Source organism: Chlorocebus sabaeus, chromosome 11 (assembly GCF_047675955.1).
Source record: "Chlorocebus sabaeus isolate Y175 chromosome 11, mChlSab1.0.hap1, whole genome shotgun sequence".
In the NCBI taxonomy this organism is placed as follows: domain Eukaryota; kingdom Metazoa; phylum Chordata; class Mammalia; order Primates; family Cercopithecidae; genus Chlorocebus; species Chlorocebus sabaeus.
Window position 1 is genome coordinate 10,653,208 of NC_132914.1, and position 22,243 is coordinate 10,675,450.

General features: G+C 45.2%; 1 protein-coding gene across 1 annotated transcript in view; it reads right to left on the reverse strand.

Moving 5' to 3' along the window:
* A2ML1 (alpha-2-macroglobulin like 1) overlaps window positions 1-13,259 on the reverse strand; it is a 52,910-nt gene extending 39,651 nt beyond the window's left edge. The window contains exons 1-5 of the mRNA XM_073020475.1: window positions 13,198-13,259; window positions 12,543-12,726; window positions 11,988-12,150; window positions 3,643-3,695; window positions 150-170 (exon numbers count right to left, since the gene is read on the reverse strand). Coding sequence (XP_072876576.1) covers window positions 150-170; window positions 3,643-3,695; window positions 11,988-12,150; window positions 12,543-12,726; window positions 13,198-13,259 — 483 coding nt within the window. The remainder of the gene's footprint in view (window positions 1-149; window positions 171-3,642; window positions 3,696-11,987; window positions 12,151-12,542; window positions 12,727-13,197) is intronic.
* Between the last annotated feature and the right edge of the window lie 8,984 nt (window positions 13,260-22,243).

The following is a 22,243-nucleotide window of genomic DNA, read 5'->3' on the forward strand; positions in this document are numbered from 1 at the left end:
AACTTAGGTGGATGTGGGTGCTCGCTGCTGGGCAGTCATGGGGCTCTGGGCCAAGATCTCAGAGTTGCTTCTGTCTTCAAGGTTTACCACCAAATTCTCATTCTTCCTCTTCCACAATTGACAGAGAAGAGAAAGAAACTTCCACTTACCTGTAGTTCCACCATGGAGTACTGAAAAGGAAAACCAGATAATGCAGGTTAAAGAAGGGTGACAGCAATAAGAGTAAGTTTGCTGAAAGCAAAAGTTCACAAAGAATTCTTCATTTCCCTCTTGCCCATGTCTTCATTTCTTCCTTTCTAAATGGCTCTTTTGTGCTCTGAAAAGAATAACAATGGGGGCACAGACTTCTCAGGAGGGAAACAAGGCAGGAGGAGGGGAAGAGTGGGGGCAGGAATCTCAAAGGAATTGCCAGTCTCCAAAGATCTGAAGAACTGGAGCATCAGACCAGTCTCAGTGCCCTGTGACTGAGCTCTTGCACAAAAAAACATGCCCTAAAAGAAGTATTAGCACCAGGGGGTTCCTCAATGTTTAAACCTCTTCTTGGTAGCCAACCATCTCCTGGCCTCTTCCTTTACCATCTAAATGCTTGTGGGCAGGAACCTTACTTTTCCTTCCTTCCTTCCTTCCTTCCTTCCTTCCTTCCTTCCTTCCTTCCTTCCTTCCTTCCTTCTTTCCTTTCCTTTCCTTTCCTTTCCTTTTCTTTCCTTCTCTTCTCTTCTCTTCTCTTCTCTTCTCTCTTTCTCTTCTCTTCTCTTCTCTTCTCTTCTTTCTCTCTCTCTCTCTCTAAGGTACCCCCACTACACCCCCTCTCAGCAGGAAGAAGCCAGAGCAATCGACAGGCTTTTCCCATCTTCATAGCCCACACCTTAAGATTAAGGTGTTATAAAACCCACAGGGAGGGACTGAAGCCGCCTTTGCAAAATTATAACTGAGGAAATTATGAAAGTGAAAGAAATCAGACCTAACCAACTCCATCTTGCTTCCAACTTTGAAGCTGTCCTTGTGGATTCCTGGGTGTAGGCCAAACTAACTTTGGGAAGGAATTCAGTTCATGGTTTGACTCTGAAACAAAATTGATAACAGCCCTTTCCCAGTAAGACCCCCGTCTTGCCTGGGGACCAGTCTGTCTTTGCAGGGCTAACAAATTAGCTACAAGATTAGAAATTACAGTTTAGGGGTCATGCAGCCTCTGGCTCCAAGAGTCTGAACGTCCTCAAATTGCTCCTGGGGATAGTATCACTATAGTAAAACCTCAAATCAGTGCCCGAGATGTTCCGAGATGTTTTCACACCCTGCATTCAGTGGATCCGCTGACATCACCCAGACCAGTAATCTGGCTCAACCAGTTCTGCCATCCCACCCAGGAGGAGGAAGACAGCAAGAAAACCTCACTTCCACCATCTGTGACTCCGTCTCCAACCTAAGCAATCAGCACTCCCCACTTCCCAAGCCCCTACATGCCAAATTATCTTTAAAAACTCTGATTTCCAAATGCTCCGGGAGACTGAATGAAACTCCAGTCTCCCGCACAGCCGGCTCTGCGTGAGTTACTCTTTCTTCATTGCAATTCCCCGGTCTTTTTTTTTTTTTGAGACGGAGTCTCGCTTTGTCGCCCAGGCTGGAGTGCAGTGGCGCAATCTCGGCTCACTGCAAGCTCCGCCTCCCGGGTTCACGCCATTCTCCTGCCTCAGCCTCCCGAGTAGCTGGGACTACAGGCGCCCGCCACCTCGCCCGGCTAGGTTTTTGTATTTTTTAGTAGAGACGGGGTTTCACTGTGTTAGCCAGGATGGTCTTGATCTCCTGACCTCGTGATCCGCCCGTCTCGGCCTCCCAAAGTGCTGGGATTACAGGCTTGAGCCACCGCGCCCGGCCTCCCCGGCCTTGATAAATCGGCTCTGTCTAAGCAGCAGTCAAGGTGAACCCACTTGGTGGTTACAAAAACACAATTTTTACTCTAGCTTTCTTGGTAAAATTCCTTTTGTTAATCTCGGTGTTTCAACTGAATTTGGAGGGAGGGCTTGGCTAGAGAAATAGAGCGGGGAGGAAGGAATAATTTTACAAGAGAAAGAGAACCTGACTACGGAAATCAGAACACCTGGAAGTAATCCCGCATCATTTGAGCAAAGGAAATATATCGTCACAGGGGTAGTGAATGAGATCAACCCTGAGGGTAAGTGAGTCTGAAGTAGTGCTGCTACGGGCCACACGTTGAACCCGGCACTTCCTTGTTGCAGCTCTATAGAAAACAGTCTGTTAAGAAATAAGTACTCAGACCAGGTGCGGTGGCTCAGGCCTATAATCCCAACACTTTGGGAGACTGAAGCGAGAGAGCCCAGGAATTCAAGACCAGCCTGGGCAACAAGGTGAGACCCCCATCTCTACAAAAAATAAAATAATTAGCCAGGCATGGTAGTGCACAGCTGTGGTCCCAGCTACTGGGGAGAGCGAGGTGGGAAGATTACTTGAACCCGGGGCAGAGTCAAAGCTGCAGGGAGCCATGACTGTGCCACTGCACTCCAGCCTAGGCGACAGAATGAGACTTTGTCTTAAAATGTTAAAAAAAAAAAAAAAAAAAAAAAAGAAATAAGTACTCAACATTATACTGAACTCCTACAAAAGAAAAGCTACAGGTGATGGGAAGAAGGAACTAAAAGGAAATCTATATTGGGAAAGAGAGTAGTGTGTAGGGCATTACTAAAGAAAGCAGGGTGTCTGGGAGATAAGTATCTCAGAAGCATGTAGAAATGACACGTGTTCCAACTTGAGATCAAACCTATTAAAAGGCTTATGATTCTAGGGATGGGGAGTCCGAGGAAAAGTCAAATATTCGCTAAATGTTGCTACCTTTTAACCTTTGGCATATATTTATTTAATGTTGCCTTAAGATAATTACCTACTTTGTAAATTATTTTGCCTCATAGAAACAGAGGGGAAGCGGACATTCTCCTTTCTGCCTTAAAAAACAAAAACAAAACCAAAACAAAACAAAACAAAACAAAAAAACTTTTTTCAGTCCTGAAGAGAAGCTCTGGAAGTTTGTGAAAACTCTTAAAATGAAAGGGGGCTGAGCTACAGCTCTTGTCTGTAATCCCAGCACTTTGGGAGGCCGAGGTGGGTGGAACACTTGAGGTCAGTAGTTTGAGACCAGCCTGGCCAACATGGTGTAAACCTGTTTTTACTAAAAATACAAAAATTAGCCAGGCGTGGTGGTGCGGGCCTGTAATCCCAGCTACCCAGGAGGCTGAGGCAGGAGAATTGCTTGAACCCAGGACGCGGAGGTTATAGTGAGCTGAGGTCACGCCACTGCACTCCAGCCTGGGCCACAGAGCGAGACTCTGTCTCTAAATAAACAAATAAATAAAATAAAATGACAAGGAGAGTAACCATCTCTCAAGAACCTGACTGATGTGTAGATACTGAAGCTGAGAACTGGTTACCTCTGCTTATTCCTAGGCTGATTTAGGCTAGCTTGCTGAGGCTAGTCCAGCACTTCCAGTCCCACACGCACAGCAGTCTCCAACCCAGAGGGCCTCACCTTGCCAAACCCAGGCTGAGAGGACTTCCACCTTGGAGAGAGAGAATCTCTCATCCTTTTCCCTATTCTCTCAGTCTGCACCACTCCCTTTCCTCCTTCCAACTCACCTTGTCATTCACTGGAACAAAGTTGCTATCCATGGTGACAATGCGGAAATACACTGGAAGGGAACAGGCATCGTTAGCAAAGGGGCTGTTTCCTGGCTCAGAATTTTCTTTTTCTTTTTTTTTTTGAAACAGAGTCTCACTCTGTCACCCAGGTTGGAGTGCAGTGGCACAACCATGGCTCACTGCAGCCTCAAACTCCTGGGGTCACCCCAGCCTCCAGAGTAGCTGGGACCACAGGCAGGCGCCACCACACTCGGCTAATTTTTGTAGAGACAGGGTTTCACCATGTTGGTCAGGCTGGTCTTGAACTCCTGACCTCAGATGATCCACCTGCCTTTGGCCTCCCAAAGTGCTGGGATTGTAGGTGTGAGTCACCGCACCTGGCCTCCTGCTCAGAATCTTTCCTCCATCCCTCCTCCTTCCTCACACGTGCTCTGAGTCAGCAAAACCCCAACAGGTTTTACTTTTTTACAAAACCTACTCTGAGAGTGAGGTAAAGACCAAACACAGGCCTGGAGCTCAGGAGGCAGAGCAAGACGCAGAATAGAAGCCTCCACTGACCACCCTCCTCATCCCCCGCAGGAACACCAGACTGAACAACTGTCCACGCAAAACAGCACCGTCATAAGAACCAAAAATCAGGTGAGTGATCACACTGCCTGGTTTTAACTTCGTATCACTGAAAGAGGCACTGAATTGACACACTTGAATTGCTGATACACCCCCCGCCCCCATCCCCCAGCGGTGACTGTGTGGCACAGAGACAGAATCGATGAACTTGAGGGAGGGAGAGCACTTCAGTGACTGTGGGACTTGGCATTGGAACTCAGTGCTGCTCCATCACAGGGGAAAGCACACAGGGCAGAACTCAGCCAGTGTCCATGGAGGGAGCATTTAGACCAGCCTCAGCCAGCGGTGAATTGCCCGTCCCAGCAGTTGGGAGCTGAGTTCCGATGAGCCCCTGGGGCTCCGAATAGTCAGCAGTGATAGCTGCGCCGTACTTGTCATGGACCTTGGGTGAGACTCAGAGACACGCTGGCTTCCAGTGGTTCAGCACATTCTCAGCTGTGGTGACTATGGGGAGGGGCTCCTTCTACTCGAGAAAAGGAGAGGGAAGAGTCAAGGGGATTTCGCTTGTAGCTTAGGTAGCAGCTCAGCCACAGTGGGGTAGAGTACCAAGCAGGCCCTTGGGGTCCCCAGTTACAGGCCGTGGCCCTTGGATGGCATTTCTGGACCTGCTGTTGGTCAGACGAGCGCTTACTGCTCTGAAAAAAGAGTCCCAGGCCAGGCACCATCACCACCAGCTGACTAAGAGCCCTTGAGCCTCGAGAGAATGCTAGAAGTATCCGGGCAGTACGCGTCGTGGGCCTGGAGTAGTGGTGGCCACAGGGAGAGACTCCTCTGTGGAAAGGGGAAGGAAGAGAGGGAAGGACTTTGTCTTGTGGCTTTGGTGTCAACTCAGCTGCAGTAGAACAGAACACCAGGTAGATTCCTAAGGTTTCTGACTCTAGGCCCTGGCTAGCAGATAACATCTCTGGACCTTCCCAGGGTCATGGGGAACTCACCACCCTGAAGGGGAGGACAACAAGCGTGGCTGGCTTTGTCACCTGCTGACGGTAGAGCCCTAGGGCCTTGAGCAAACACAGGCAGTAGCCAGGTACTGGTTACCACAGGCCTTGGGTCAGACACAGGACAGTGCTGGCTTCAGATATGACCCAATGCAGTCCCAATACTGGTGGCCACAGGGGTGCTTGTGTCACCCCTCTCTCCAGGCAGCTCAGCACAAAGAGAGAAACTCTGTTTGTTTTGGAGAAAGTAAGGCAAGAGAACAAGAATCTCCACTTGGTAATCTGGAATTCTTCCAGATCTTATCCAAGACCATCAAGGAGGTACCTCTATGAGCCTTCAAGAGCCACAGAGATACTGAGCATGGGGTCCTCCCTAATGCAGACACACTGCAGAGTCCAGAAACTTAGATTGCAACACCCAGGGCCCTTCAAATACCTGGAAAGTCTGCCCAAGAAGGAAAGGTACAAACAAGTCCAGAATACAAAGACTACAATGAATACCTAACTCTTCAATGCTCAGACACCAATGAACATCCACATCAAGACCATCTTGGAGGCCGGGTGTGGTGGCTCAAGCCTGTAATCCCAGCACTTTGGGAGGCCGAGACGGGCGGATCACGAGGTCAGGAGATCAAGACCATCCTGGCTAACACAGTGAAACCCCGTCTCTACTAAAAAATACAAAAAACTAGCCGGGTGCGGTGGCGGGTGCCTGTAGTCCCAGCTACTCGGGAGGCTGAGGCAGGAGAATGGCATGAACCCGGGAGGCGGAGCTTGCAGTAAGCGGAGATCGCGCCACTGCACTCCAGCCTGGGCGACAGAGAGAGACTCCGTCTCAAAAAAAAAAAAAAAAAAAAAAAAGGCCATCTTGGAAAAAATTACCTCACCAGATGAACTAAATAAGGCACCAGCAACCAATCTCAGAGAAACAAAGAGAGTGATCTTTCAGATCAAGAATTCAAAATAGCTGTTTTCAGGAAACTCAACAAAGTTTTAGATAACACAGAGAAGGAATTCAGAATCCTATCAGATAAATTTAACAAAGAGATTGAAATAATATTGAAAAATCTGGCAGAAATTGTGGAGCTGAAAAAAAATCAATTCACATACTGACCAATGCATTAGAGTGTCTTAACAGTAGAATAGATCAAGCAGAAGAAAGAATTAATAAGCTTGAAGACAGGCTTTTTAGAATACACAGTCAGGCTGGACCTGGTGACTCACACCTGTAATCCCAACACTTTGGGAGACCAGGGCGGGCAGATTACCTGAAGTCTGGAGTTCGAGACCAACCTGGCCTCAAAACCCCATCTCTACTAAAAATACAAAAATTAGCTGGGCCATAGTGGCACGCATCTGTAATCCTAGCTACTCAGGAGGCTGAGGCAGGAGAATCCCAGGAGGTGGAGGTTGCAGTGAACCAAGATCGCGCCACTGCACTCCAGCCTGGGTGACAGAGGGAGATCCTGTCTCAAAAAGCAAAGAAAAGAAAAAAAAAAAAAGACCAATCTGGCCAACATTGTGAAACCCTATCTCTACTAAAAATACAAAAATTTGGGCCGGGCGCGGTGGCTCAAGCCTGTAATCCCAGCACTTTGGGAGGCCGAGACGGGTGGATCACAAGGTCAGGAGATCGAGACCATCCTGGCTAGCATGGTGAAACCCCGTCTCTACTAAAAAAAATACAAAAAACTAGCCAGGCGCCGTGGCGGGCGCCTGTAGTCCCAGCTACTCGGGAGGCTGAGGCAGGAGAATGGCGTGAACCCGGGAGGCAGAGCTTGCAGTGAGCTGAGATCCGGCCACTGCACTCCAGCCTGGGCGACAGAGCGAGACTCCGTCTCAAAAAAAACAAACAAACAAACAAACAAAAAAAAAACACAAAAATTTGGCTGCGTGTGGTGGCTCACACGTGTAATCCCAGCACTTTGGGAGGCAGAGGCAAGGCAGGTGGATCACCTGAGGTTAGGAGTTTGAGACCAGCCTGGCCAACATGGTGAAACCCTGTCTTAAAAGTACAATAATTAGCCGGGCATGGTGTCAAGCATCTGTAATCCCAGCTACTTGGGAGGCCGAGGCAGGAGAATTGCTTGAACCCAAGAGACGGAGGTTGTAGTGAGCTGAGATTGCGCCACTGTACTCCATCCTGGGCGATAGAGTGAAACTCCTTTTCAAAACAAAACAAATAAAAATACCCAGTCAGGGGAGAAAAAAGAAAAAGGAATGAAGCATGCCTACAAGATCTATAAAAATAGCCTCAAAAGGGCAAATCTAAGAGGTATTGAATTTTGGCCGGGCACAGTGACTCACACCTGTAATCCCAGCACTTTGGAAAGCTAAGGCAGGTGGATCACCCGAGGTCGGGAGTTCAAAACCAGCCTGGCCAACATGGAGAAACCCCGTCTCTACTAAAAATACAAAATTAGCCAGGCATGGTGGTGCAGGCCTGTAATCCCAGCTACTTGGGAGGCTGAGGCAGGAGAATCACTTGAACCCGGGAGGCAGAGGTTGCGGTGAGCCGAGATCATGCCATTGTACTCCAGCCTGGGGAACAAGAGTGAAACTCCATCTCAAAAAAAAAAAAAAAAAAAAGAAGTATTGACTTTAAAGAGGAAGTAGAGAGAGAAATGAGATGGAAAGTTTATTCAAAGTGAAAATAACAGAGAACTTTCCAAACCTAGAGAAAGATATCAATATTATTATTATTATTATTTGAAACAGTCTTGCTCTGTTGCCCAGGCTGGAGTGCAGTAGTGTGCTCTTGGCTCACTGCGACCTCCACTTCCCTGGTTCAAGTGATTCTTCTGCCTCAGCCTCCCCAGTAGCTGGGATTACAGGCATGGGCCACCATGCTTGGCTAATTTGGTATTTTTAGTAGAGACGGGATTTTGCCATGTTGGCCAGGCTGGTCTCGAACTACTCACCTCAGGTGATTTGCCCACCTCAGCCTCCCAAAGTGCTGGGATTACAAGCATGAGCCACCGAGCCCAACTGAGAAAGATATCAATATTAAGTACAAGAAGATTATAGAACACCAAGCAGATTTAACCCAAATGAGTCTACCTCAAGACGTTTAATAATCAAACTCCAAAACATCAAGGAATTAAAAAAAAAAATCCTAAAAGTGCAAAACAATAGACGTGGTGGCTTACGCATGATCCCAGCACTCTGGAAGGCCGAGTGGGGAGGATAACTTGAGGTCAGGAGTTGGAGATCAGCCTGGCCAATATGGCGAAACCCTATCTCTACTAAAAATACAAAAATTAGCCAGGCATGGTGTTGCTCACCTGTAATCCCAGCTACTCAGGAGGCTGAGTCAGGAAAATCGCTTGAACCCAGAAAGCAGAGGCTGCAGTGAGCAGTCATTTATTGCATTCCAGCGTGGGCAACAGAATGTGACTCCATCTCAAAAAAACAAAACAAACAAAAACAAAAATTAGGCAGGCATGGTGGTGCACCCCTGTACTCCCAGCTACTCGGGATGTTGAAGCACAAGAATTGCTTGAACCCAGGAGGCAGAGGTTGCAGTAAGCCGTGATCCCACCACTGCACTCCAGAGCCTGGGCAACAGAGGGACACTCTGTCTCAAATACAAAAAACATTCAGTAACATTTCTATATGCCAACAGGGAACAATCTGCAAAAGAAATTAAGAAAGATAATCCCATTTACAATAGCTATAAATAATATAAAATACCTAGGAATAAACTTTACCAAATAAGTGAAAGATCTCAACAATAAAAACTATAAAATACTGATGAAAGAAATGGAAGAGGATGCACAAAAACGTGAAAAAAGATTTCATGTTTCTGGATTGGAATAATTGATATTGTTAAAAGTCCATACGACCTAAGGCAATCTACAGATTCAATGAAATCGCTATCAGAATACCAATGACATTCTTCACCGAAATTCTACAACCTAAATTTTTGGAATATTGTAAAAAACAATTGTAAGGCTGGGCGCGGTGGCTCAAGCCTGTAATCCCAGCACTTTGGGAGGCCGAGACAGCCGGATCACGAGGTCAGGAGATCGAGACCATCCTGGCTAACACAGTGAAACCCCGTCTCTACTAAAAAATACAAAAAAACTAGCCAGATGAGGTGGCGGGTGCCTGCAGTCCCAGCTACTTGGGAGACTGAGGCAGGAGAATGGCGTAAACCCGGGAGGCAGAGCTTGCAGTGAGCTGAGATCCGGCCACTGCACTCCAGCCTGGGCGATAGAGCGAGACTCCGTCTCAAAAAAAAAAAAAAAATTGTAAAATTTTTATGAAACCACAAAAGACCTAAAATAGCCAAATCTATTCTGAACAAAAAGAACAAAACTGGAAGAATCACACTATGTGACTTCAAATTATACTGCAAAGCTATAGTAACCAAAACAGCATGGTACTGGAATAAAAACAAACACATAGACCAATGGAACAGAATAGAGAACCCAGAAACAAATCCACACGTCTACAGTGAACTCATTTTTGATAAAGGTGACAAGAGTATACACTGGAGAAAGGACAGGCTGTTCAATAAATGGTGCTGGGAAAATTGGATATCCATATGCAGAAGAATGAAACTGGACCCTCATCTCTCTCCATATAGAAAAATCAAGTCAAAATGGATGAAAGATTTAAATCTAATACCTCAATCTATGAAACTATTATAATATAAGAAAACCTTGGGGAAACTCTCTAGAACATTGGTCTGGACAAAGATTTCTTGAGTAATACCCAAGGATCACAGGAAACCAAAGCAAAAATGGACAAACAGGATCACATCAAGTTAAAAAACTTCTGCACAGCAAAGGAAACAATCAACAAAGAGACAACCCACAGAATGAAAGAAAATATTTGCACACTGCCCATCTGACAAGGGATTAACAACTAGAATATATAAGGAGCTCAAACAGTTCTATGGGAAAACATCTAGCAATTAGATTAAAGAATGAGCAAAAAGATCTGAATAGACATTTCTCAAAAGATGACATACAAATGGCAAACAGGTATATAAAAAAGGTGCTCAAATCATTGACTGTCAGACAAATGTAAATCAAAACTACAATGAGATATTATCTCTCCCCAGTTCAAATGGCTTTTTTCCAAAAGACAAACAATAATAAATGCTGGTGAGGATGCGGAGAAAAGAGAACCCACATACACTGTTGGTAGGAATGTAAATTAGGACAACCACTATGGAGAACAGTTTGGAGGTTTCTGAAAAAACTAAAAATAGAGCTTCTGTATAATCCTGCAATCCCACTGCTAAGTATATATCCAAAAGAAAGGAAATCAGTATATCAAAGAGCTGTCTGCACTCCCATGTTTATTGCATCAGTTTTCACAATAGCCAAGATATGGAAGCAACTAAGTGTCTATGAGCAGATGATAAAAAATGTATTAAAAATGTGGTACACATACATAATGGAGCACTATTCACCCATAAAAAAGAATGAGACCCCGTCCTTTGCAACAGCGTGAATGGAACAGGAGGTCATTATGTTAAGTAAAATAAACCAGACACAGAAAGACAAATTTTGCATGTTCTCACTTATTTGTGGGAGCTAAAATTTAAAACAATTGAACTCTTGGAGATAGAGAAGAGAATGATAATTTTCAAGTGTGTGGAAAAAGTAAGGTAAAAGGAAAAAAAAAATTTAAAGAGAGAGAGAGAGAACAGAATGATAGTTACCAGATACTGGGAAGAGTAGTGGTGGGCAGGGTGAGGGGTGGGGTGGGAATGGTTAATGGGTACAAAAATATAGTTAGATAGAATGAATAAGATCTAGAAATCTTGTAGTTTTTAGCACAATAGGGTGACTACAGTCAACAATAATTTATTGCACATTTAAAAATTACTAAGAGAGTATAATTGGAGTGTTTGTAATACAAGGAAATGATAAATGCTTGAGGTGATGGATACACGTGTACCCTGATGTAATGATTACACATTGCATGTGTGTATCAAAATATCTACCCCATAAATATATATACACCAGCTATGTACCCACAAAAATTTTAAATTTAAAAAAAAAAAAAACAACAAATCCAAACATAGTTTCTCTTCAGGGCGCCTGACTTTGAAATCTCAGAATGAAGTGCCCCTGTAAGGAAGAATGAACAGATACCAAAAAAAAAAAAAAACCAGTAGCTCAAGCCAAATGCCCTCAGTGCTTTCTTAGCCATTTACAAGCAGCTTGTTGCAAGGCCCAGCAACCCAATTATACTTGCCAAATTCTATTCCAGAAGAAATGTGTACTTTTGATTTAGATACACACACACAGTAGCAACCCCCACCTACTCCTCTTGCTTGTGTAACGCAGCATGTATTCAACACTTGTAATACTTAATCCCCCAGATTTTCCTCTCTTCTGCACTCCTTGTTTCTTTTTTTTTTTTTTTGAGACGGAGTCTTGCTCTGTCGCCCAGGCTGGAGTGCAGTGGCCGGATCTCAGCTCATTGCAACCTCCGCCTCCCGGGTTTACGCCATTCTCCTGCCTCAGCCTCCCGAGTGCTGGGACTACAGGCGCCCGCCACCTCGCCCGGCTAGTTTTTTTGTATTTTTTAGTAGAGAAGGGGTTTCACCGCGTTAGCCAGGATGGTCTCGACCTCCTGACCTAGTGATCCGCCCGTCTCGGTCTCCCAAAGTGCTGGGATTACAGGCTTGAGCCACCGCGCCCGGCCTTCACTCCTTGTTTCTTAAGCCTCCTATCAAACCACAAATCCCTTCTTTACCCCTGTGCACAGCCGTTTCCCCAGTTTTCAGTCAAACCCCATATATGTGACTCTTACCTTGCTGCCCTGGGGTGTAGATAGGTTTGTCAGTCTGTACAAAGGTGCCACTCCCCTGTCTCTGAATTAGAGCCTTTTTCTTCTCCTCAAAGCTGATGTTATTTCCTACTCCTGACACCCGGATTGTGGCCACTTCTTCTGTGCCACCAGCAGGAGGTGGTACCTGACCAAGAAAGGGGACTTTCTGGGGCGGAGTAAGGGATTAGGGGAACAGAATCAACTGGTCTCAACCCAACAGTGAGTAAAAGGAAGGAGTTGCGTTAGATGGGGGTAGCAAGGATAGAGACATAAAACAAATTACCAGGAGGAAGAATTAAGATCAGGAACTAAAGGGAGAAATCCAAGGTCAAGGAAATTGTGGGTGAGTTATAGCCGGGGATTGAGGTTAAGTTGAGAAAAAGTAGGTTTAGAGGCCGTGGCAAAGGAAAACAGAAATTATGCTTAAAGTAGATTATATTGAGCCTAGGGAGAACAATAGGCAAGTAAGGGATTAGAGTTAGAGCAAAGGAGAACAGGCAAGTAAGGGATTCGAGTTAGGACTGAGTCTGTGCTTACGAGAAAGGAGATACAATGTAAGTGCCTCTTCTTCAATCCAGAGTGTTCTAGCAACTTCTGGGTCTTGTCCTTGGTCTCCAGAGTAACCGTGAATTTAACATCACAGTACCCAGGGCTCAGATCCAAACAAACCTTCTGAACGGAGGGGACGTTTAGCTGGGCTGGTAATGTTACCAGGTAGTTTCTATGAAAGGAACAGAAGGATTTCAGGGCAATAATGATTCATTCACGTCAGGAAAAATTAAGTCCTCTCCTAAGCGCTCAGCACGTAGCAGTGAATTAGACAGACCAAGCCCCTGCCTTCCTTATGCACCTCATTTTCTACAAGAAGCAGAGAAACAACAACGCAGTGCACAGTCTTAAACTTCCACCATCAGGAGGCCCTCACCGAGAACACACGCCTAAAGCACCAAGGAGGAAATCAGGCCTATCTCAGAAAACAGGGTACATTTTAATATTTCTCTTTTTTAAGGCTTCCTCTTCATCCCTCAGCCTTCCTCTCTGGGTAAAGGATCCGTGGAACCAAAGAAGAGAAAAAAGGAGGAGGAAATTAAGATAAACCAAAGTGTATCTCCCCATCTCCATATAAATGTTTGAGAAAGTTAGGCAAAGAAGCCACTGCCCTAATAAACCAATTCTGACACCAAGCACTTACGGAAGTTCTTCTGCAATGGCTGGCGACAGGGCCAGCATTCCTAGAAGGAGATGAGCCCACATCTTTGTGGGTGAGACAGATTTTCCAGGGTCGGGATCAGAGATCTGCTCTGCGTAGCTTTATATACTAACTCCAGGTAGGGTGTGCGGCGATGACTGATGCTATAGTCAATCGCCTCCTGGCACCTGGGACACAGGAGGACTATGTTCCTCCTTCTCTAACCGCTGGCTTAGGTGGTGGACCAGGGTAGGGCCACTATTCACTTCTTTCAAGTTGTTTCTCCCTGGAACATCCGTACTGGTTCAGCCAGTTTTGGGGGAAAACCAGAGCTGAGTATTCATAATGGTAAAACTCTCAGAACATATTTTGAACTCCTCCCTTTTTTTTCTGGTTTCATTCGAATTCCTGTTCTCATTTAATGTCCTTATTTTATTATTCAATTAAGGTGTAGTTGGGAACACGGGTATGAGAACAGTATCAATAGAAAAGCAGTAAACTTGGCCGGTCACGGTGGCTCACGCCTGTAATCCCAGCACTTTGGGAGGTTCAGGTGGGCGGATCACGAGGTTAGGAGTTCAAGACCAGCCTGGTCAACATAGTGAAACCCTGTCTCTACTGAAAATACAAAAAAAAAAAAAAAAAAAAAGAATTAGCTGGGCACAGTGGTGGTTGCCTATAGTCCCAACTACTTGGGAGGCTGAGACAGGAGAATCGCTTGAACCCGGGAGGTGGAGGTTGCAGTGAGCCAAGATCATGCCACTGCACTCCAACCTGGGTGACACAGCGAGACTCTGTCTCAAAAGAAAAAAAAAAGTTAATACTACTCAGTATTATTGTGACTGTATGAAAATAGGAACACATACAGTCCTAGAGGAAACAGAATGTGGATAACCTTTCTCATGGCAATTTCGTAATACACATCAAAGCTTTAAGATTTGCATATTCTTTGACTCAGCAACTCTTACTCTGGAAATGTTTCTTAATGAGGAAAAAAAGGACAGCATGCATGTATGCACAAATGTATCTACACTGAGTTTTTTCACACTGTTCTTTCTTTTTTCTCTTTTATTTTGTAATTTTTTATTTTTTTGAGGTAGAGTCACTTTGTCACCCGGCCTGGAGTACAGTGGCACAATCTCAGCCCACTGCAGCCTTGACCTCCTAGACTCAAGCGATCCTCCCACCTCAGCCTCCTGAGTAGCTGGGACTACAGGTGGGCACCAACACTCCTGGCTAATTTTTTTGTATTTTTAATAGAGACGGGGTTTCACCATGTTGCCCAAGCTAGTCTTGAACTCCTGAGCTCCAACGACCACTTCAGCCTCCCAAAGTGCTGGGATTACAGGTATGAGCCACCATGCCCAGCCCACAGTGCTCTTTACAATGGTAATACTTAGAAGTCACCTAACATATAAATTAGTCTAAGTGCAGTGGCTCACACCTATAATCCCAGTTTTTGGGAGTCAGAAGCTGGAGGATTGCTTGAGCCCAAGAGTCCAAGACCAGCCTGGGCAACATAGTGAGACCCCGTCTTTATAACCACTCAATGGATTCACCTTGCCCGCTGCCTAGACAGAGCTGACTTATCAAGACAGGGGAATTGCAATGGCGAAAGAGTAATTCACGCAGAACCAGCTGTGCGGGAGAGCGGAGTTTTATTATTACTTAAATGAGTCTCCTTAAGCATTTGTGGATCACAGTTTTTAAAGATAATTTGGCCGGTAGGGGCTTGGGAAGTGGGGACTGCTGATTGCTCAGGTTGGAGATGGAATCATAGAGGGTCGAAGTTAGATTTTCTGAATGTCTTCTGTTCCTGGGTGAGACGGCAGAACTGGTTGGGGCAGATTACTGGTCTGTGTGGTGTCAGCTGATTCCATCGAGTGCAGAGTCTGCAAAATAACTCAATTACTGATCTTACATTTGACAACAGTGATGTTATCCCCAGGAGCAATTTGGGGAGGTTCAGACTTTTGGAGCCAGAGGCTACATGACCCCTAAACTATAATTTCTAATCTTGTAGCTAATTTGTCAGTCCTGCAAAGACAGACTGGACCCCAGGCAAGAAGGGGGTCTTATTGGGAAAGGGCTGTTATCAATTTTGTTTCAGAGTCAAACCACGAACTGAATTCCTTCCCAAAGTTACTTCCACCTACGCCCAGGAATCCACAAGGACAGCTTAAGGGTTAGAAGTAAGATGGAGTCAGTTAGGTCTGATTCCTTTCACTGTTGTAATTCCCTCAGTTATAATTTTGCAAAGGCGGTTTCAGTCTGTACAAAACATTTCTTTAAAATTAGCTGGGTGTGGTGGTGCACGCCCGTAGTCCCAGCTACTCTGGATCCTGAGATGGTAGGACTGCCTGAGCCCCGGGAATCAAGGCTGCAGTGAGCCATGATAGCGCCACTGCACTCCAGCCTGGGCAACAGTGAGAACTTGTCTCTAAAATAAAATAAATAAAATAAAATAAAATAAAATAAAAATGCAAGGATGCTCTCTGGGACCAAAGATCACCCTATACCAAACCAGCTTAAACAAAAAAGCATTTTTGGTGACTTGAATGGATCCAACAGGAAGAATGAGCTTATGGAACCAGAGCAACTTGAAAGACTTCACAGCCTGGGATGAGAGACTTGGTTCAGCCAGGGCTGACTCCTCCTCGTCTTTCTCTCTCGTGTACTTTCTCTGGTTGGCTCATTTTCTCCTGCTGCACACAAGCTTTTCTTCAAGTCATAGGGAGGATGGCAGCTGGGAGCCCTCAAGCCGTATTTGTTCAGCTCCATGACCCCGAATGACAAAACTTTTCACCTATGTTATAAAATTCCTAAAGAAGAACTGTGTTCCTCCTTCTCTCACTGGCTCACCTCTGAATCAGTCACTGTAGCCAGGAGGGTATGATAGGCAGGGCCTGGGTCATTCTCCCACCTAGAGGCCAGGGTGATGGGGTCCTGTGATTGGCCACCCCTTTAGAACCATGTGGAGTTGGGGAGGGGAAATTATTCAAAGAAATCACTACAGTAGGAAATGTGTTGGTGTAAAGAGCTGGAAACTTAAAACATTAAGTCTATTACAATGCCCAATAATGAGTTTAGTTGAATAAACTGTCGTGTTAATATAAAGTAATACTCTGCAGCCATTAAGAATAATGTTTTCATGAGAAGGGGCATTATTTGCAATACTAATTGAAAGGGGTTGGGACTGGTGCAGTGGCTCACACCTGTGATCCCAGCACTTTGGGAGACTGATCCATAGGAGTTCGAGACCAGCTTAGTCAACATGACGAAACCCTGTCTCTACTAAAAATACAAAAATTAGCCAGGCATGGTGGTGGGTGCCTGTAATCCCAGCTACTCAGGAGGCTGAGGCAAGAGAATCACTTGAACCAGGGAGGCAGAGGCTGCAGTGAGTTGAGATCACACCACTGCAGCCTGGGCAACAGGAGCAAAACTCTGTCTCAAGAATAAAAGAAAAGAAATGGGTTGGGGAAAGTGATACAAAACGACACGTGGCAAGTTCCACTTTAACTTGGAATATAAAAAGCTAGAAAGAGTGTGGCATGGTGGCTCCAGCCTGTGATCTCAATGTTTTGGGAGGGCAAGGTGGGAGGATTGCTTGAGGCCAGGAGTTTGAGACAAGCCTCGGTAGTATAGCAAGACCCTGTCTCTACAAAACAAAAAATTAAAAAAAAAAATTAAAAATTAGCCAGATGTGGTGTCCCATGCCCAGCTACTTGGGAGACTGAGGCAGGAAGATCACTAGAGGCCAGGACTTCAAGTCTGCAGTGAGCCATGATTGTACCACTGCACTGCAGCCTGGGCAGCAGAGCAAGACCCTGTCTCTGAGAATAATAAAATAAGCTGGAAAAGTGCATTGCTCCCTCTCTGACAATACAAAAAAGCCAGACAAACTGCAAAATCACTTTTCTTAAACCAAAAGTTGAACCTAAGAGCTGAGCTGAGCTGGGTGCAGTGGCTAACGTCTGTAATCCTAGCACTTTGGGAGGCTGAAGCAGGGAGATCACAAGGTCGGGAGTTCGAGACCAGCCTGGCCAATATGGTGAAACCCCATCTTTACTAAAAACGCAAAAGAATTAGCCGGGCGTGGTGGTGCATGCCTGTAATCCCAGCTACTCAGGAGGCTGAGGCAGGAGAATTGCTTGAACCCAGGAGGTGGAGGTTGCATTGAGCCAAGATCACGCCTCTGCACTCCAGCCTGGGTGACAGAGCAAGACTCCATCACAAAACAAAACAGCTGAGCTGAGGTTGCAGGTGAGCGAAGTAGCCTGAAATTCAAGGAGATACAATTCCTCATGAGCAGAGACCAGACGGGTGGAGAGTCTCATCAGTGCCAGAGCATGGGAAGTGTTTGGCCTTTCACACAGACATGCAGGAAGAAAGCAGCTACATTTTTCATAAAGTGCTAGAGGCCTGGTGCAGATTAGAGTGACTGCAAGGAGCCTCTGGGTGTCACAGAAGCAAGGGAGGGCTTTACTTACCCACAGGCTGCTTTCCATGACCTCTATCAGGCATTCACAGGAAATATTGGGGGCCAAGTGGGAGACTAAAAAGAGCCCCCTCAGTACTATGGGCATCAAGGACCATATTTGCTCTCATTGCAGAAAAGGCCCCAGCTGCCCGCGCTCCTCTCTCGAAAGCCGTAAGACCCTGGGGAGGAGTGGCAAACACTGTTGCTCTCAGGGCACAGGTGTTACCAAGGGAAGAGCAGGAGGACCCTAGTCCAAGGGAGGGACAAGGAGCAATTGTGAGCCCAGAGTTCTAAGTTAATACTTTTAGAGGTCTCCTGAAACTGAAGGAGGGGCACAAAAAAATCTTTCCCACCCAAGACCCGCCACAAATTCAAAGCAGAGTTTGGCAGCCTGGCATAAGGAGTAGGGAAATACTCATCCCCTACGGCCCAGGCATATAAATGTACCTAAGAAAGAAGATAAAGAGGGCAACAGAGAAGCACCCTGTCCCCTCACCATTACCTTAGCAAGAGCACCAAGTAACTAAGCAGTCTGCCCCTGGCAGAGGGCATGAACATGTGGAGAAACGACCTCTGTGGTACCTGTGTGGTGTATAGAGGAGACGGGAGCTGAGGGTGGGGCACAAACATTGAGAAATCCCCAGCATTTCAGATGCCACCCTAAGCATAAGGCATCACAAAAGGAATTTGAAGCCTATGATGTACCGAAAGTAAACTTGGCAATTACAAAACCTGAATCCAGTTCACCTTTTAACTAGATTAACTCAATCCACCAAGCTAACTGCCTGAGAAAAGGTGTGTCCATTTCTAGTCACAAATACTATTTATCTAAATCTCTCCTGTTTTACACGAGATGTTTGGCAATCAATGAAAAATTGTAAGTTGTATCAAAAGAAGAAGATGACAACAACGCCCTGTGAAGATACAAAGTAATCAACGGAACCAGGCTCAGAGCTGCCCTCCATGTTATAACTAAGAGAGAGAGACTTTAAAATGCCCTGGAGTAATATGTCAAAGGATCTCATGAAAAAAAAAAAAAAAAAAAGGGACAACGGACATGAGGAGATGGTGTCAAGGGTGAATTTCAAAAGAAAGGTGGGCCAGGCACAGTGGCTCATGCCTGTAACCCCAGCACTTTGGGAGGCCGATGCGAGTGGATCACGAGGTCAGGAGATCGAGACCATCCTGGCTAACACAGTGAAACCCCGTCTCTACTGAAAATACAAAAAAAATTAGCCAGCATGGTGGCGGGGGCCTGTAGTCCCAGCTACTCAGGAGGCTGAGGCAGGAGAATGGTGTGAACTCTGGAGGTGGAGCTTGCAGTGAGCCGAGATCACGCCACTGCACTTCAGCCTGGGCGACAGAGCCAGACTGCGCTCCAAAACAAAACAAAACAAAAAACACAAAAGGTGGAAGTGACTGACTTCCTGAAATACTAAACATGGTAGCCTTTATAGAAGTGCCAAAAAAAAAAAAAAAAAAAAAAAGATATGCAGTATCAGGCCAGGAAGAGTGGCTGAAGCCTGTAATCCCAGCACTTTGGGAGGCCAAGGCAAGAAGATCACTTGAGCCCAGGAGTGTGAGACCAGCCTAGGTAACATAGTGAGGAGACTTTGTGTCTATATAAAATAAAAACATTAGCTAGGTGTGGTGACTTACATCTGTAGTCCCAGCTACTTGGGAGGCTGAGGTGGGAGGATCGCTTGAGCCCAGGAGGTCAAGGTTGTAGTGAGCTGAGATTGCACCACTACACTCCAGCCTGGGTGACAGAACAAAATCCTGTCTCAAAAAAAAAAAGAGAAAATGCAGGATCAGAGATGAGCAGCTCCTTCTTCAGGCTCATTAATAACCTTGACAATACGAATATAGCTGAGGAAATAATCGATTGCCTTGAAGTTAGGTCAATAGAAATTACTCAAACAAACACAACAAGAAAAAAGTGAAAATCATTCTAATTCTTTTCAAATAATTTAAATTTTTGTAGCACTTGAAGAGTATTTAAGTGCTGTAAAATAATATCAAATGGCTGAGCATACGTGTTATCAGAATCTTGGAAGATGAAGCGAGAAAGAACAAGCAGAAGACATTTTTGACGATATAATAGACGAGAATTTTCCAAAAATAATGAAAGACATCAAAAAACAGATTCAAGAATTATAGACAATTTCTCCATGTTTCCCCTAATTCACACACGCTAGGCACACACATACATGCACACACCAAGCCTCTTGGTTAGGTTGTAAAACTTGCGATGGTCTCTGGAGGCTCTGTTTGATTTGGCCACGGGGAAAACCAGTATATTCAATTGAGTTTTGGGTCACTCTACCACTGTACATAAATTCCATAAACTTTTTTTTTTTTTTTTTGGAGACAGGATCTCGCTGTGTCTCCCACGCTGGAGTACGGTGGCGTGATCTCAGCTCACTGCAACCTGCACCTCCCAGGTTCAAGAGATTCTCCTGCCTCAGCCTCCTGAGTAGCAGGGATTACAGGCATGTGCCACCACACCCGGGTAATTTTTGTATTTTTAGTAGAGACAGGGTTTCACCGTGGCCTCCCAAAGTGTTGGGATGACCGATATGAGCCACCGCGGTCTTGTTTTCCTTGGTTCCCATCACTCTTCCTGCTAAGAGCAGTCGCCCAGGTCCATGAACACCCACTCCCCTGTAGGTGGTGAGCACCCCTCCAGCAAGAGTTGCTGACTCCCCTTTCCCACTTCCATCAGTCAAATCGGTCCACCAGTGATTTTTACCTCTTCTGATCTATTTTAAAATCTATTTAAATGCAGCTATCAGCCAGATAATCTGTCTGGAATTTGGTGGGAGGAAACGTCCAGGGTTTAATAATCTCCCAAAGTTAGGTTGCATAAAACCCTACTGTTGACATCTCATGGGGTGCATATGGGCGAAATGGAGCCGTGTGGAAGGCTATTCTGTAAAGGGGCTAGCGTGCTTGGATTTGTTCTGGGTATCAGAATCCTGACTTGAGAATTTTTGCTTATATAGACACCGTAATATGTTACCTCGAAGGCTTCTTACGCTTGAACCTTTACTGTAAATAATACAAGTATTTCTGGAGTAAGAATTACATCAATTATATATTATCTTATCATCTTATGCTACATATTATCTTAGGCATAACTATAATATATATACATATATACACACACACACATATATATAGTTTTTGTTTGTTTGTTTTTTGAGACAGAGTTTCGCTCTTGTTGCTCAGGCTGGAGTGCAATGGCGCGATCTCAGCTCACCACAACTTCCGCCTCCTGGATTTAAGTGATTCACCTGCCTTAGCCTCCCAAGTAGCTGGGATTACCGGCACCCTCCTCCACCACCACTCCCGGCTAATTTTTTTTTTTGTATTTTTGGTAGAGATGGGGTCTCACCACATTGGTCAGGCTGGTCTCGAATTCCTGACATCAGGTAATCTACCCACCTTGGTCTCCTGAAGTGCTGGGATTACAGGTGTGAGACACCATGCCTGGCCTATAATATATATTTTTAATTATTATCCAAGGGTACTGACATAAATTTCCAATTTATTCCTGCCAAAAAATTAGTGATGATAACTGCCAATCAGTACAGCTAAAGAAAATGTTTTCATTCTGGTGTATTTGGGATTCTTCTTTCTTTATATTATCCCAGCCTTCCTCACTCATTTCTGTGTATTTTGTATTTTGTTCCATACCATTCTGCTCAAGGATATTATTTTCACATTTCCAGATTATTTCTATTTTTCACAGGTAGTCTTTGGTCTTACGACTGCGAATACTTTCTTTGACTATTTTGCTTTTCCATGAAGGGCTTTCCAAAAAGCTATTAGCCCACTTTACTTGGTAACCTCCCAGGAGACAGCTTAGTCCTGTCTGCTAAGGGATGCTGTTCTCAGCAAGTCAGTTTTCTGCTCTCACTGCGAGGGAGGCCAGAGGAGAAGGGCCTGTTTCTGTTCCACCCAGGACTGTTGATTTGAGGTTATACCTCCAGAGAGCAGGAGGCTAATCAAACCAAGACACAACATTAAGGAAAAGAAAAGAACAAGGAGAATCTGGGGCCACTCCTTGCTTGCCACTGTTTCCTCCCTCCTTCTTACTAATTACAGGCTTCACCCTAGTCCCTTTTCAAATTCATTCAAGTGAATATGCAATGTACCAAAGTTTGCATATGAATGCATCAAGGAAAATAAGGGTGCCACCCAGCCCCACCCATACTTAGACAGCACATGAACCAACATTTGGCTTCCTAAAGTCAGAAATGACAGAAAACTGAAAGTTCATGTTAAAAGAGGGAAAAAAGAAACATGGAGATCACATGCTCAGATTATACCTAGGGAGAAAAGCTTTTTTTTTTTCCAACAAATATTTATTGAACACTGTTATGGGATAAATTGTATCCCCCTCACAATTTGTACGTTGAAGTCCTAACTCCTAGGATCTCCGAGTGTGACTCAATTTGGAAATAGGGTTCAGCCTGCCCTGGAGATTTTGGACCTACCAGCCTCCACAATCATGTGAGCCAATTATAAATCTCTCAGGGTGTGGGGCAATATATAATATAT